General features: G+C 44.9%; 1 protein-coding gene across 3 annotated transcripts in view; it reads left to right on the top strand.

The window, feature by feature from the left end:
• Window positions 1-14,532, top strand: part of ZNF608 (zinc finger protein 608) — a 116,581-nt gene that overhangs the window by 48,759 nt on the left and 53,290 nt on the right. For all 3 annotated transcript variants that reach the window (XM_039256904.1, XM_039256905.1, XM_039256906.1), the window contains exon 3: window positions 6,252-6,507. In XM_039256904.1, the coding sequence (XP_039112835.1) occupies window positions 6,252-6,507 (256 nt within the window). The remainder of the gene's footprint in view (window positions 1-6,251; window positions 6,508-14,532) is intronic.

Here is a 14,532-nt window from a genome sequence, read left to right as displayed (position 1 = left end):
TGTCTAATGCGTTTTAAATTAAAGAGGTGACAATGGGCAATCTCGTAAAACAGCCACATACCACGATCAGGAGAAAATGTGAGCATTAAGTAATGGTGCCCTAGCACGCTCACGGAATGTAAAAAATATTGATGGAGCGAAATAGAACCCCGTTTCCGCCCTGCTTGCTGTTGTTCAGAGAATTCCATGATTGAGGGGTTAATAGCCAGATGCGCCTGGAGACTTTTGCAAGAGAGGGAAGAGACCACGAGGGCAGGCTCCCGCATCAGGGTTCAGACCTTCCATTGAGGCTTGCCTGTCCCTGTCCCTGCCCCTGGCCGCCCCGTCTCCCTCTGCCTGGCTGCACCACATCCTGCTGCAGATCACCTGTCTCTTTGTCGGGTCTGAGGGGTGAGGGAGTGCCGGCCGGGGTGCCTCCAGCCCTGCTCTGCCGACCCTTCCCTGTGGGCTGCCAGTTTCCCGGTACTGGAGCCCGTCACTGGCCGACACAGTCAGGCTGGAGTGAGTCAGGGCTGCTACCACGAACACCCCTGCTTTGGAGCCTTCCTTGCCCATCGGCATTCAGGAAGCCCTTGAAATAAGGTGAACTGAGAAAATACTGCCAGAATCTCTCTGCGCATTCCCCCGCGCAGCCCCCCCCAGCCCTGTGATTACACACACTAAGTGCCGCTATCTGTGTAAATAACCTTTTCTTCTCTGCCCCCTCTGCCTCCCCTACTCCCCCACTCCCTTGCTCTTCGGCTCTCTCGAGTGATAAATAGCCAGGCTACTGCTCAGCGTGCACCAACACCTGGGAATAATCATGCAAAAATAACAGTGAGAGACTGCCGCGCGTCTGTTCTTGACATTAACTTTCCTCAGTTTGACAGGCTGCCACCACCAGCTGTTAGACTTATGGGTCTCTTCTCTCTCCCCTGCTCCCCCCCACCCCGAGATGGCTGTTTCCCTGCTTCTATTTTTTGGGCTCTAATAGGTTACATCAGTGTCCCATCAAGATGACAGAGAAGAGCTTTGACAAACGAACCACTGCTAACGCCGGCCAGTTCTCTATTCTGGTCTTTTTCTTCTGCGTGTTAGTGTTATCAGACTAATAATTCCCCATAATTCCCCACTGACTTTTACCTGGGATATCTGATTAGAACCACTGTAGAGTACCTTCCCCCTGCAAAGGGTATTCATAACTGCCTCTCGGGAATTGTCTTTGAATGTAGCAAATCCTACATTGATTTCTTTTCAGTTCAGGTCTCAGGTATATTTGTAATAATGATAATAACATTGGCAATGGCGATAGTTCATGTTTATGGAGCACGGCTCCCTACCCGGACCTAAACCAGGGTTGTTTGTTTGATCTCATGCAGTAGTCCCTTCAGGCATGGATTATTTCCATTTTCCGATGAAGCCGTTGAGTCCCAGACAGGTCAGGTGACGTTGCCTAAAGGTTATGTAGCTGAAGGTGGAGGTAGGAATCAGAAGTTTGAAGACTGATCCCTGCACTGCCCTGCCTTGCGCTACATGCTGTGTTTTGCACTCAGGCCCTAGAGACGGCCCCTGGGATGTGGTTCTGAAATTAGAGATGTAATTCTGCTGTACTTGTGTGAGTATCTGATGATGAGTGCCACAGTCTTGCTAATTAGGCAGTAAGTCCAGGACAGCTTGGGCTGGACCTGCTCCTGTCCCGCTAGCAATTTGCGTGATGCTTGGCACGTAGAGGGTGTGTAGGTATTATTTACTAGTGGTGGAGGTGGGGGGGAGGCGCTATGCGATCAAGTTGCGACAACTCAGACGACTTTTGGGGGAGCAGCAACACATGAAAAAGAGGTGCGACCTTAGATTAGTAGGAGATTTTGTAGGGGTACAGGACTCCTCAGGATCTGGTGTAAAATTGGGGGGCGATTTGGCTGGGTCGAATGCTGCCAGATGCCAGTGTATGAAAGAAGCAGTATTTTTCCCCAGGCTGAGCTTCTCAGGGTTAAGCCCTTTTTCTTATACTTTTAACACACTTTAACTGCACTTAACCATGCACTTGGAGGGGATTATAGATTTATGTTAAATATAGTAGGATATAAAAAGAGCTTTGTAAGGTTGCATGCAGGGTTAGAGAACTGTAATATCAGACCTGGGACTTCCCCTCCCCACCCCTCTTTTTCAAAGCCAGCATTTACTGAGCTAAGCACTTTGCTGAGCCTTCACTTTATATGAATTATCTCATTGAGTCTTCGCTGTGACCCTGTGGGTGCGATTGTTATTCTTACTCCCATTTCTTAGATCCAGACATGGAGCCTCTGAGTAGCCCGGTTCCTTGCTCAGGGGTCCCCCACAGCAAGTAACAGGGAGGTAGGGGTTCGAACTCCTCACAACCCCAGGTCCACCACTACCAAGCCCTCCTAGGGACCATTGCCTCCCGTCCCCCCCGCCAGCCTCTTCATGAGCCTCATTGAAGAAGTTACGGTTCCATCTGTGGATGAATGACCTGGAAATCAGGGTGCAGTGGAGTTGGATCTTTTGTGGGAGGTAAAAACACTACTGAAAATCCTTCCAGATCCTGCTTTACATATGGTGCATGTGGCTTTGTTTTAGACGCCGTAAGATTCACATGAGAACTGAAACCTTTTGAAGGGGGGCACCTCTTACTGTGGGCATTAGCTGGCAGAAAGAATTAGCAACGCTGTATATTGTTTTATTTCTTTTTTAAAAAATTTGTTTAATGTTTATTTTTGAGAGACAGAACACAAGAGGGGGAGAGGCAGAGAGAGAGGGAGACACAGAATCTGAAGCAGGCTCCAGGCTCTGAGCTGTCAGCACAGAGCCCGACACGCGTCTCAAACTCACCAACTGCAAGATCATGACCTGAGCCGAAATTGGATGCTTAACCGACTGAGCCACCCAGGCGTCCCAAACACTGAATTATTTCCCTTCCACCTCCCTCTTGTCTCCTTGTGTGCGTACTTGAACTCCTGCTGCTTACAGGATGCTTTTGTATTCTCCCTTGGGCTGTCACCAGAGGTACCTTATGGCCCTTGTGCAAATGTGAGCCATGTTTCTCTCTAGAATGAGGAGGCTGGATGAGGTGGTCTTCTAAGGGCAGACATTCTGGGATTATCTCAGGGGAGACAAGTGCAAACTCAGCTGGTCCCTGCAGGGCCTAAGTCCTGTCGGTTGATGCCACGAGGAATCGTAGGCCAAGCCTCGTACATTATCTAATTATTGTTTTAAGAGATAGTAGACATTCAGACTTGTCCCTAATTTTTGGTGCTGGCAAAAAATTGTCATGTTTTAAAAGGTAGCAGATCTACCCTTATGAAACCCCTCCCTCCTCTGTGAGCTCTGGGGAAGAAGGGTTTCCAGGAGGCCACATGGGTGTGATCTTCATGCTGCGCTCCAAATTCTGAAATCCCAAGGGAGAAAAGTTCCCCTTTCTTCTCTCACTGGTAGTGGTGGTGCTTGTAGGAATGGCAGCTTCTGAGCTGTCTTGAAGCCAATATTGTGGAAATAACGAGAAATTCACTGTTAAGTCAGTTGAATGTCTTAACTGTGTTACCTGTTGAGTTTTCCTGTCGACTTGAAGTGCTTTAGCCTATTATTGCATTAGGGGACTGTTGATGATTAAGTTCATATTTATAGTTGGACTCTCTGAACTTTAGCTTGTCCTTGTAAAACATGTGGGGACAGGGCTCCAAGGTCTCCTCGATTAATGCTATCAGCTAAGGTTTTTTCACCGCATTTGGATTGTGTGAGTGGAAATAAACACTGTTAAGCTGCTAGTAAACCCAGGATACCTTGGCCTCTTCTCTCAAGCCTTCTACATTCTTTAGAAATTTGATCTTTGGAGTCACTTAAATATCCAGGTAGTGGGTTCGTGTGTGTGTGTGTGTGTGTGTGTGTGTGTGTGTGTGTCTGTATGCAGATATAGTCAGAGTTGGGGTTATATTGAAATAGGGATTCCTGTTTTGAGGAAAACGGCCATTAGTGAGGTTAAGTAACTGTCCAAAGTCACATGCTAATTATAATTATCATCAGAGTTTGAGCCAAAATCCTAGCGTCCAGCATGCCCAGTCCTTAAAACTTTGTATTGCAGGCTTTGCCTTCTTGTATCCTCATCTCCCAAAGGGAATTCATGCTTTCCCTTAGCTACCTTACCTTCTTTGATTTCATCTTATTTTCTTGTTTATCCAATTGAAACTATATTCTCTTGGAATTAACGCCAGCTGTCAATCAAGTGATATAAAGAGTATTTTGAGAATATTGTTCCGTTTTGTCTTTCCAGTTTCTATGTGTAGCAACCAATTATAGCCATTTTATGACTAACTATACAAATTAACAGTTTGTTGGCAAACATGAAGAAAAAAAACTACAGTAGCCGGCTTATCATTTTTCTTGGCCTTTTTTTTTTTTTAATTCTGGAAAGTGGTTCTAAATGTTTTAGTTGTAATAAAGACTACAAGGTAGCAATGGAGTTTTTAGCATCCCCCCCCCCCCCGCCCCGCCCCGCATTTCCTCCCTTGGAACCCCTTTCTACATTTGTCAGCTCAGTTTTAAAATAGGAACTATCAGTGTGAACTTTGATCCACATTAAGCTGCATTTACGCGAAAGCATAAATTACTGGATCTGAGGTTTGGGACCGTTAAATGCTTTTCTTTCTTGGGCTCTGTGATCAAGAATGCAGAACAATAAAAAGCATGGAGCAAAAGAAGTTTTATGGCAGCTTTGAGACCAGGAAATTAAGTTTCTTTAGCATGCAGATGGGCGAAGGGCTGTTCTCTTGCATCTTGGATCACTCAGGCAAGTGAACGTCAGTTGATCATTTTAGTGAAAGGCAAACTGTAGAAATGGTTCCTACAGTCATATGAACAAGGACCCCACACACATGACTGTTTCAGCTCTTTAATCAGGAGTACACTTCCTCATGTAACTTGCCTTCAAATGCACTCTGCGTGTGTATGTGTGTGTTTTCAACAACAAAGACTATGTAATGGCACGTCTGTAGCTAAGCATTGATTTCTTACGAACGTTAGTTGGGGATATATGAACTGCAGACCAAGATGGCGTTTTACCAGAAAAACCTCCTCTGTGTCGTTTCTACACAGATGATTGATTACGTCAGCTGATAAAGTGCACAAGGGGGTCCTCCCTTATAGCTAGGTGCTATCTGTGTGTAGCTTGAGGACATGGGAGAGCCATCTGGAGTCAGGGTGCAGATGGGCTTTGCATTGGGGTCTTCCACATTTGACCACCTGTCAGCAGGGCCAAAACTATTCTGTACCAGTGATAACGGTAGTTGAAACAGGTCGGTTGAGAGAATGAGTTGGTTGGAGATGTGCCTACTTAGTACATGCATCGCCTTTGGTTTTGTTATGGCCAAGCTTCTGAATGTTTTATGGTAAAGATCTCTTTTCCTGCTCTCCAGGACGGGGGTGCAAAGGACATAGCATTGCACCGTAAGCTCTTATATTGGCTGTCAGGTCTATTTCCTGGGATTTTGAGGGCGGAATCCTGGGACTTGGTCAAACTCCTCAGGGATCTTTTTCCAAGTTGAACTGCAAAGGGACGTGTGGCATTGGAGAAACTGCTAATTCTGCTGACGTTGGGTACAGGCCTTTATTTCCCCATTTATATGAATTCTGCTAAACCTTGCAGTAGAACACTTAATTAGGAGTTGATGCTTAATACATGCTAATAATATCCGGTTTATGTGTTTGAGTGTGTATAATCAAGTTTATGTATTTTACATATTCAGCAGAGCAAGTTAATGTATTTTCGTAGTGATTTAATTCATTACGGTTTATAAAGTACTTTGAAAACAATTTTAGTCCATCTCCTGTGCTCAAGTGTCCAATGGTGCCTCTGTGGTATTTATTGGAGCTCCTCCTTTGGAAGCTATCGTAGTTTTGCACGTAAGATTTTGTTACACATAGGGAAGAGTCTTAATTTTGCAGAGCATAGTTCACGCACATTGGCCGAAGCTAACTGTCATCCGTCGGTGAATTTAGGACCTTGAAGTCCTGCCTGTCTATTCAGGAAGCAAGAGCCCCAATGTTTACCCTGTCAGGCATTAAAAAAAAAAAAAAAAAAAAAAATCAAACGCTCATTTCTAGTCTCCTTTATATTTTGGTCCCACGAAAGCACTCGAAGTCTCTTCTCCTTGCAAATGGAATTTGGAATGGTGATGTGTTCTAGAAGTGATGTAAACAGATTGCATTAAAAAGCGCTCAGAGAATGCAGCACCACTGCAGTAAGCCTGTCTGTCTTTCAGGTTGACCCCCTGTTTACAGTGCCAGCGCCGCCACCGCCGATTTCCAGCAGCCTCACGCCTCAGATTCTGCCCTCCTACTTTTCCCCATCTTCATCCAATATTGCAGCACCGGTTGAACAGCTTTTGGTTCGGACTCGTTCCGTGGGTGTCAATACATGTGAAGTTGGAGTAGTGACAGAGCCAGAGTGTCTGGGGCCCTGTGAACCTGGGACCAGTGTGAATTTGGAAGGGATCGTGTGGCATGAAACAGAAGAAGGTAAATACAATTTACTTTTATCTATTTCCCCCCTGATGTGTTACTTTTTGTCCGCCGATAAGGGGACTTTGTTTTGCCGTATTCAGAGAGGAAAGAAAACGTGGTTTTCATACCGTCTGGATTTCTGTTGAAATAAGAACTATGTTTCTCTTGTCCCTTCATGGCGGCTTTGACACTTGGGACCGGTGCGGTGTCCCTAAAAGTGGTCTGCGCTTCAAATGCCAGCACAGAAAGACTGGGAAGCAAGGGCGAGGGTTACCCTTTCCCCTGAGGGGGATCATGGGATTTGGGAAGATGGATCAGTCTCAGGTTTACTTTCTTCTCGGTGTGCCAGCCGGTCTCTGTGTCTTCACGTGGTTGTTCTTAGGTTGTTAAGGTTTAAGTTGACCTGCTGCATTGGGCAAGGGTTCTTGGTGTAGCAAGGGCCATGGCCGTGATTTGGGTGTGGCTGGTCAGTGCTCAGGGCTAACGAAGCCCAAGGTCAGAGGCTTGAGCCCCCGTCGAACCAGTCATTTCTCTTCTTTGACTTGGGGACATAGCACCTTCCCTGCCCCTAAGTTCAGCAGGCCATCTGGCAAGTGTAATCCAATAGTCAGAAGACAAATGGATTAGGATTAGTCTGTCATTGCTATTAGAAACATAAATGTGGCATATAGCAGACCTACTGTGGACCCAAACTATGGTGGGCCCCATCTCATAGCACACATGCCCCAGGCGAACAAAGGAAAGTGAAGAACACAGGGGAAACCTTTTCTTTGCCTCAAAGCTAGATTGGTCAAGGAGCCAGGGAGGTGACAGGTGTCAATGTCATGGACAGATGGGAGAGGAGTAAGGGCAAGGACAAGGGTAACCAGAAAGGTCTGAGGTTCAGAATCACTGTTCAGGGCTCGATGTAGCAAGGGGGAAAATGGAGGGCTCAGACTCCCAGGAGAAAAAGGAAAATACATGCCAAGGAGACTTGATTGGATGGGAAGGGGGGATATATTGGAGGTCATTGCTGGGAAAGAAGTAGTTGAGAAAAAAGAACAAAGAATAGGGCCATACCAGGGAACGAAAGGCGAGGACAGCCCTGAAGAATGGAAATCAGGTGACAGATGTGAGTGTAATCGTCAGAAGGCGGAACAGAACGCACGCCCTTTCAAAGTAGAAAAGCAAAAATCGTAGGAAAATCTCCAAAATCTTGAAAGATAGATTTCGTAACTGGTTACAGCATTTCGTAGACAACGTAGTAAGGAAAGATAATTCTATAAGAAGGATTCAGAGAAGGTGAACGAAAGCGGCAGATACGAAGAGCTCTCCTGTTTGCTCAACCGAAAATGCTAGTTAAAATTTACTTTTAGCTTTAGAAATGTTTGGTGTTTGGTGGGGGCCCCCGTGCTCTGTGTTCTTTTAACCAGGAAGCCATTTGAATTGGCTTCTCTGCAACCAGGTTGGGCGGAACTGGCATAAAAGCTGGAATTCAAGGTTTTCTTTCTTGCTTATGTCTCTGCAAGGGATCCCGTGTGGGGAGCAAGCTCCTCTCCTGTTGGCTCTCTGCGTTGCACACACTTTGCCTTCTCGGGTTTTCCTTAGAGCGGAAGTGGTGGCTAAGGGTGTCTGACTGGTATCTTGGCGAGAAAAGTACAGAGAAGGACTCAAGACATGAATCTAAGGTTGTAGTTAATTAGTCTAGGTACCGATTTTTCAGGAATGGAAGAAGATGTGGAAAAGCTAAGCGTTAATTTCCATAGACTTGAAAGAAAGATTTTTCTTGTACTTGAATCTCTCACTCGTTTGGGTGAAGGGCCGCCTTCCATTGATTTCTCAGCTACGACCCAGCGCCTATCGGTTTATTGCTTGTCATACTTTTATTTATTCCCGTGTGGGACAGGACCGACTTTCCTGCAGTGCAACCTCACTGGGCGGTAGATGTTGTAAAATGAGCCACAAACTTTCTGGAATGCCTGTGAGTCTCGGGTTATTTTTCATGTGGCCTAGAAGTCTGCTTGGTTTTGACTTGAACCTCAGCTTCTACTGAGAGATGGGGTTACCTAGAAAAAAGCCAATTGTATTCAAAAGCCGTAGTAACTCTGGGCAAACGGTCACAGAGCTTTGTGGTGTTTCATTCTTACGATGATTATGTTTTGGTTGGTTTTAGTTGGTGGCGATGCAGGTATGGCCTCCCCAGTTCTGCTCTGTTCTCTGACAAGTACATCTCCTGAGTCTGTGCACCTGCTTCTGTGTGCTGTCATCCATCCGTCCCCGAGGGCGTCTTCCCTCCCCTCCTGGGGCACCCTGACCGCTTTAGGTGCTTCTCAGACACAGGAGTGGAACCTTCTGCAGCTCCAAGCCTTCTTTTTATTGCTTCCACGATCCAGGATTTGGAATGTATGGATGTTGACTGTGGTGACAGGAAGGAGCTAGAGCAGTGAATAGAGTTATTCTTGCTGAATAAACGAAACTTCCGACCTCCTCAGAATTTAAGAACCCTCCTTAGTAAGACCCTGGGCCGTAAGATGTGTATTTAATGCACAACCATTTTCAAGAGTGTTCCATTTGCATCCCCCCCCCCCCCAGCTTCTCAGTACAGCTTGTTTGAAGCTCTTGTACCAATTTAAAAATTAAACCCACTTGGCCGTTCATTTTTCCCTTTGGGGAAGAACAAGGAGAGGAACAGAACAAACACGTCTGGAGCCGGTTATGGGGCAGAGCTACAAGGGGATGGTTTGGGAAGAAGGAGAGGAAAGGAAGCCACATTAGTGTTCTAGAATGGGGGTTTCACTCACAAAAGGCAAGTGGAGCACTCAGGAAACAGGCAGGAAACTCAGTCCATAGGACATTAGTCCTAAAGTCCTATAGATTGAGTTGAAAAAAAAATTCTTCCCTGGTAGTTTCATGTTGAGGTTACTGTGTACCTGGTGGTGTTTTTTTATAAACCTAATTCATTATGTGCATTCGTAGGTGTGTGAAGGTTGTGTGTGTGTGTGCGTGCGCACGCACGTGCACGTCTATATTTAAGATCCTAGAAGTTTTAAGAGCTCATATCTGTAGTCTTTGGGGAACATTGAGTGTTCTTGTGATTTTTTTGTTGTTGTTTTTGATTTGGGGGAAGGTAGTGGGGGATAGCAAGACTGAACTCTGAAATCCCCACTAAATACTCATTATTATTTCTCGTGCTGGGAATTCCTCATTTGTGGAGGGTTCTTTGAGTCACAGACTTACCCCTTAGTGTTATCGCCAGCGCGTGGAGTCCCGCTTGCCCGAGAACCAGACTGTCCTCGGGAGTAATGTGTTACGAGAGAAGTTCCCTCTGGAAATAATTAGTGGGTTTCAGAGCGTGCTTAAAGGGGAGAAAAACTATTACTGCGTTTGGATGTTTAGTTATTCTACTCTGTTCTTGCTTCTTTAAGGTGAGTGCGTAGGAGCAATGAGATATTGTACAAAATGACTCTCAGATGTTGGAAAGAATTTCCTTAGCATTTCACTCCTGACATTTGGGACACACATGCCTGTGTATAGTTATTTGTTTGGAAATTTGCTCGTTTGGGGGGGGCGGGGGAGGTAAAACTGGGAAAAAATTTGGAGTGTACAAGCAGCGTGTGTAAATACATACCTGTTGAGTTTGGCTCTTTAACTCTTAGGAATGCATTTTCGTTTGGAGTTTTATTAAATCATATTTCTTCTTGGACTTTTTCTCCTTCCCCGTTTTTTTGCCCTCTCCCGCGAACATACCTGGTTCCGCTGTGAAGCTGTGTTTGCTTGTTACAACTCTCATTTACTGTGGCCTTTAAAATGTGTGTAGGTGTTGGCCTGGGGTTCTCAACCCTGTGCCTTTGAATTACCCGGAGAGCTATTAAAACACACCCAGGCTCCACTTCCAGGCGTTTGCTCGGTCTGGGACGCAGTTTGGTCTGGTTTGGTGACCTGGCATTGGTGGGTTTTTTTTTTTTTTTCCCTCTTTTGTTTTTCCCCAGTGCTCCCTAGGGGATTCTAATGTGCGGACAATGTCTCAGGGGAAAGAGGGGATGTCCTAACCCTTTGCAAGCTGCTTGACCCTTTCCCTTTAAGGAAGTCACTGGGTTACTGCCTCATTTTCTCGGGGATGAGATGGACAGACAGCCTTGCTCTAGTTACCGTACAGGGTAGATGATGTCTGTCCGGGTGCTATGCTGTGGCTGGTGCATCACCGTTTCCTCCCTGTGCTGATGAGAAAGAGGGTCCATCGTTTAATCCTGAACCTACACTTCGCACAGGTTTGGGGGCATAATGAATATCTAATTGGTACCACTCTTTCTGATATTCATATGGTAGCCCGGACCTTCCTGTGTGATTCTTCACCAAGCCAGAAATGGTAGCTTCATTTCCGTGTGGTCCCTACTGAATTATTTTTGAAAGAGTTCAGAAACCCAGAGTATTAAAGAAAAGTTAATAGTAAAGTAGCAAATAAAAGATTGGACTCCCAGCCTCACTGGGAGCTTTCAGAGGGGACAGTGAAAATGCAAATGGCAGCTTATTAAAGTGAGTAAGTGTGTGTTTTTTAGAGAAGACTTATTAACACCTGGCGTAAGAGGAAGAATGGTTCTTTGCGCTTCTTCGTCTGATGTTCTGTGTGTTTTCCAAGAACAGCGGTCTCGGGAATTAATGTTTCCAAGAACAGCGGTCTTGGGGAAGTCAGTGATTGCCTTCAAGCCACGAGAGGTGTTCAGTTCTTCTGCTTCCCCTGCATCTCCAAAGTCATAAAGAGGATAGTGTTTACATGTGAAGTAGAGGGGTTTCAAGTTCATTCATTCAAAGGCAAAAGATACTGTATAAACTGATGACAGATCTGGCATATGGTATGGTTACTCCTATTCTGAGGTCTTGACTTACCAAACTCATTACTGGAACTCGAACTTTCTTTTTCAGTTTTGATTTGAGAAGAGATTAAATACGGATCCAGGCTCACTGTGTTTTCGGTATCGGAGCATGGGGTTGGTGGGATACTTTTTTTCTTTTTTCTTTTCTTTTCTCTCTCTCTCTCTTTTTTTTTTTTTTTTTACCAAGTGAAATGTTATTACTTATTGAGGTATTTCCCAGTGATATTATAAATTCCGCTTTGACTCACAAGGCGAGTAAGATGCCCGCTTTCGCTTCTGCATTTCATTAGCTGCCATACCAGTGAGGATCAGAACTATGCAGTCATGGGGAACGTGAAGATTGCTAACGGGCAATCTTCCTCCTCTCAGCAATGTGCTAAATGGAGGTAAACCAGTCCCCGGTCTGTGAGTTTGGCAGGTGGGCACAGTCAGTTAATCACTGAGCTAGGGAGGAAAGGCATCCAGCCTTGCTCTTCAACGCGAACTCAACAGAGGGTGAGAGGGCAGGAGGAAGTACCTACTAGTCAGGGCCGCTCTGTGTACTGGCCATACATTTTCTCCTCACCCTGTTGGGCAGTCTTGCAGTGGTGGTTGCCAATGAAAAGTGGACGTTGGTCACCGTTGGTGGCAGAAAAGCTCCAGGATGGGCCTTCCCAAGCGCACAAGTGCCACATATTTTGACGTGCAAACGGCAACCCAAATAGTAAGCCATATTTGTGTATTTGCTGGGCCACGTACCGTCTTGGTTATCTGATTATTCTCTGATCAGTGGCGAGAAGCTTTTTTTAATAAAAATAAACTTGGTCTGAGGATATATAGATTATAAACACTTATAATACATACCAAAGTTATTTGGTTTTTTAACGTTACGGAAACTCGGGTTACCAGTTTCACAGAAAAAGCAGAAATTAAAAATGGCGGTCAGGTGTGTGTAGTGGGCGCTCTGTAGATTTGTGAATGAAGGGGAGTATAAGGAAGGGACCAAAGGAAGGCTCGTCTGGGCCATCTTCCTGGGTTTTCCTTTCCTCTGGACCCACCTGTTTTCTGCTTTCCTGATGAGGTAATGGGGCCACCATGTGATACGATGAGTGATGGTGTGTTTTGCTGGAAAGCAATACCATTGTCACGTCACTGCTTGTCAGTGTGAAAAATAAGCTGCTTTTAGGTAGGATTCAGCTTCATGTGTTTAGACCAAACATTTGTTCTTTTTGTGTCACTTGTGTGTATATTTTGCTGTTGACATTAGGTGTTAAGTAATGAAGCAGTCAGTTTTAACTCACTGTGTAAAGGGTTTTTGTTAACCTTTGGGTGGTTAATATGGTAGCTAAACTTACTCTTAGATGTGAATACAGAATGTAAGACATGTAAAATTTAACTTCCCTTAGGACTTGAGTATAATAATATGGGACTTAAGAAGCTGTGTTATAAGATTTGCGTGTGTAGTTTTGTCCTTTGCTTTTCTTTTCCCTGTAAGAAAGTTGGTAAGAAAATCTTGAGTCTTAATATTATAGTGATTTTGAACTTAAGATATCTTTTCTTTTCTTTTCTTCTTTCTTTCTTTCTTTCTTTCTTTCTTTCTTTCTTTCTTTCTTTCTTTCTTTCTTTCTTTCCTTCCTTCCTTCCTTCCTTCCTTCCTTCCTTCCTTCCTTCCTTCCTTCCTGAGAGAGAGGGGGCACACGGGGGAGGGGCAGAGGGAGATGGAGAGGGAGAAAGAGAATTTTAAGCAGGTTCCATGCCCAGCACAGAGCCCCAGAAGGAACTGGATCTCAGGATCATGAGATCATGACCTGAGCTGAAATCAAGAGTCAGATGCTTAACCGACACAGCCACTCAGGTGCCCCTGAAGAAGTTATATTTTCTAATCACAAAATGAAGATCCTCTCATTGGTTGCAAAGAATAGTTTTTGGCAGACCTGGGAATATTGATGGCAAGGATTTCATTAACTTTTTAAAATACAGTCTTTATAGCAAGTTTGTTGAGATCTAATTCACACAGCATACAGTCCCTCCACTTAAAGTGGATACTTCAGTGTTTTTTCTTTTTAATGTATTAAGAGTCCTGCAGCGATCACACCAGTTAACTTTCGAACATTTTCATTACGTCCAGGAATCCCTGTACCCATCAGCAGTCACTACTACCTACCCCAGCCCCCATTTCATTGGCTTAGTACATCTTCGTCTTCGACTCTTCATTGCTTTTACGTGTATTTTATGGATGAGAGAAAGGATTGATTTGTTGAGTGTTTGTACCAGGCATTGTGCTAGACATGCCTTCCAGATAGTAATTTCCTTTAATCCTTAGAACAGAATCCAGAGTAAACCATTAGTATCTGTTTTTTTACGAAGGAGATTTAGCAAGGGATTTCCCTGTACAAGGCAACAAACTTGGTTGGATCTGGAGACGCCTGGCTCTTTTTTTCTCCCCTAATGTTTATTTGAGAGAGAGAGAGAGAGAGAACACGAGTGAATGGGAGAGGAGCAGAGCAAGAGAGGGAGACAAAGAATCCGAAGCAGGCTCGAGGCTCTGAGCTGTCAGCACAGAACCCGGCGCAGGGCTCGAACCCACAACCATGAGATCATGACCTGAGCTGAAGTCAGACACTCAACCGACTGAGCCACCCAGGCGTGCCGGAGACCCCTTGCTGTTCACACCTGCTCCTACCTAGTTTTGTGGGATTTCCACTGCACAAAAGCACCCACATATTTCACAAAGCACTCTTGGGAAAGTGGGCGTGAGATGTGATGTAGTAATTGGAGTTTTTATTTTTTAAGCACAGAACGGTAGGAAATTCTTCATAGTGGGAGCATCTGATTTGGCAGGAGTCACCGAGTCAGCTTCAGCTGGGTGGATGTATACAAACCATCCCTTTCTGCCCCACTAAGCTGGAAGCTTCTGTAGTCCACAGATCCCATCTGTTTTGTTCACTGTTGGATCCCCAGCGCCTGGCACAAAGTCAGTGTGCCGTACATATTTGTTGAATGTTGAATAAATTCACGGAACAAAGTGATACGGTCTTGATACCTGTTTAAGTTTGCGTCGCATAGCTTTCTAGGCAAGAATATGTTCCTTTTAAATGAAGTTTGGCCTCGACGATCTGGAAAATGTAGCTCTGGAAATCTACTTTCTCACTGAATTTTTTTTTTTTTTTTTTTTTAGGGCTGGGGATGGAAGCCATTATAGAATGTGATT

The sequence above is a fragment of the Hyaena hyaena genome, unplaced genomic scaffold (genome assembly GCF_003009895.1).
Source record: "Hyaena hyaena isolate Hyena2069 unplaced genomic scaffold, ASM300989v1 scaffold_593, whole genome shotgun sequence".
NCBI lineage: Eukaryota > Metazoa > Chordata > Mammalia > Carnivora > Hyaenidae > Hyaena > Hyaena hyaena.
The sequence above is the reverse complement of the archived record's forward strand: the minus strand, read 5'-3'. Positions and strand labels throughout refer to the sequence as shown.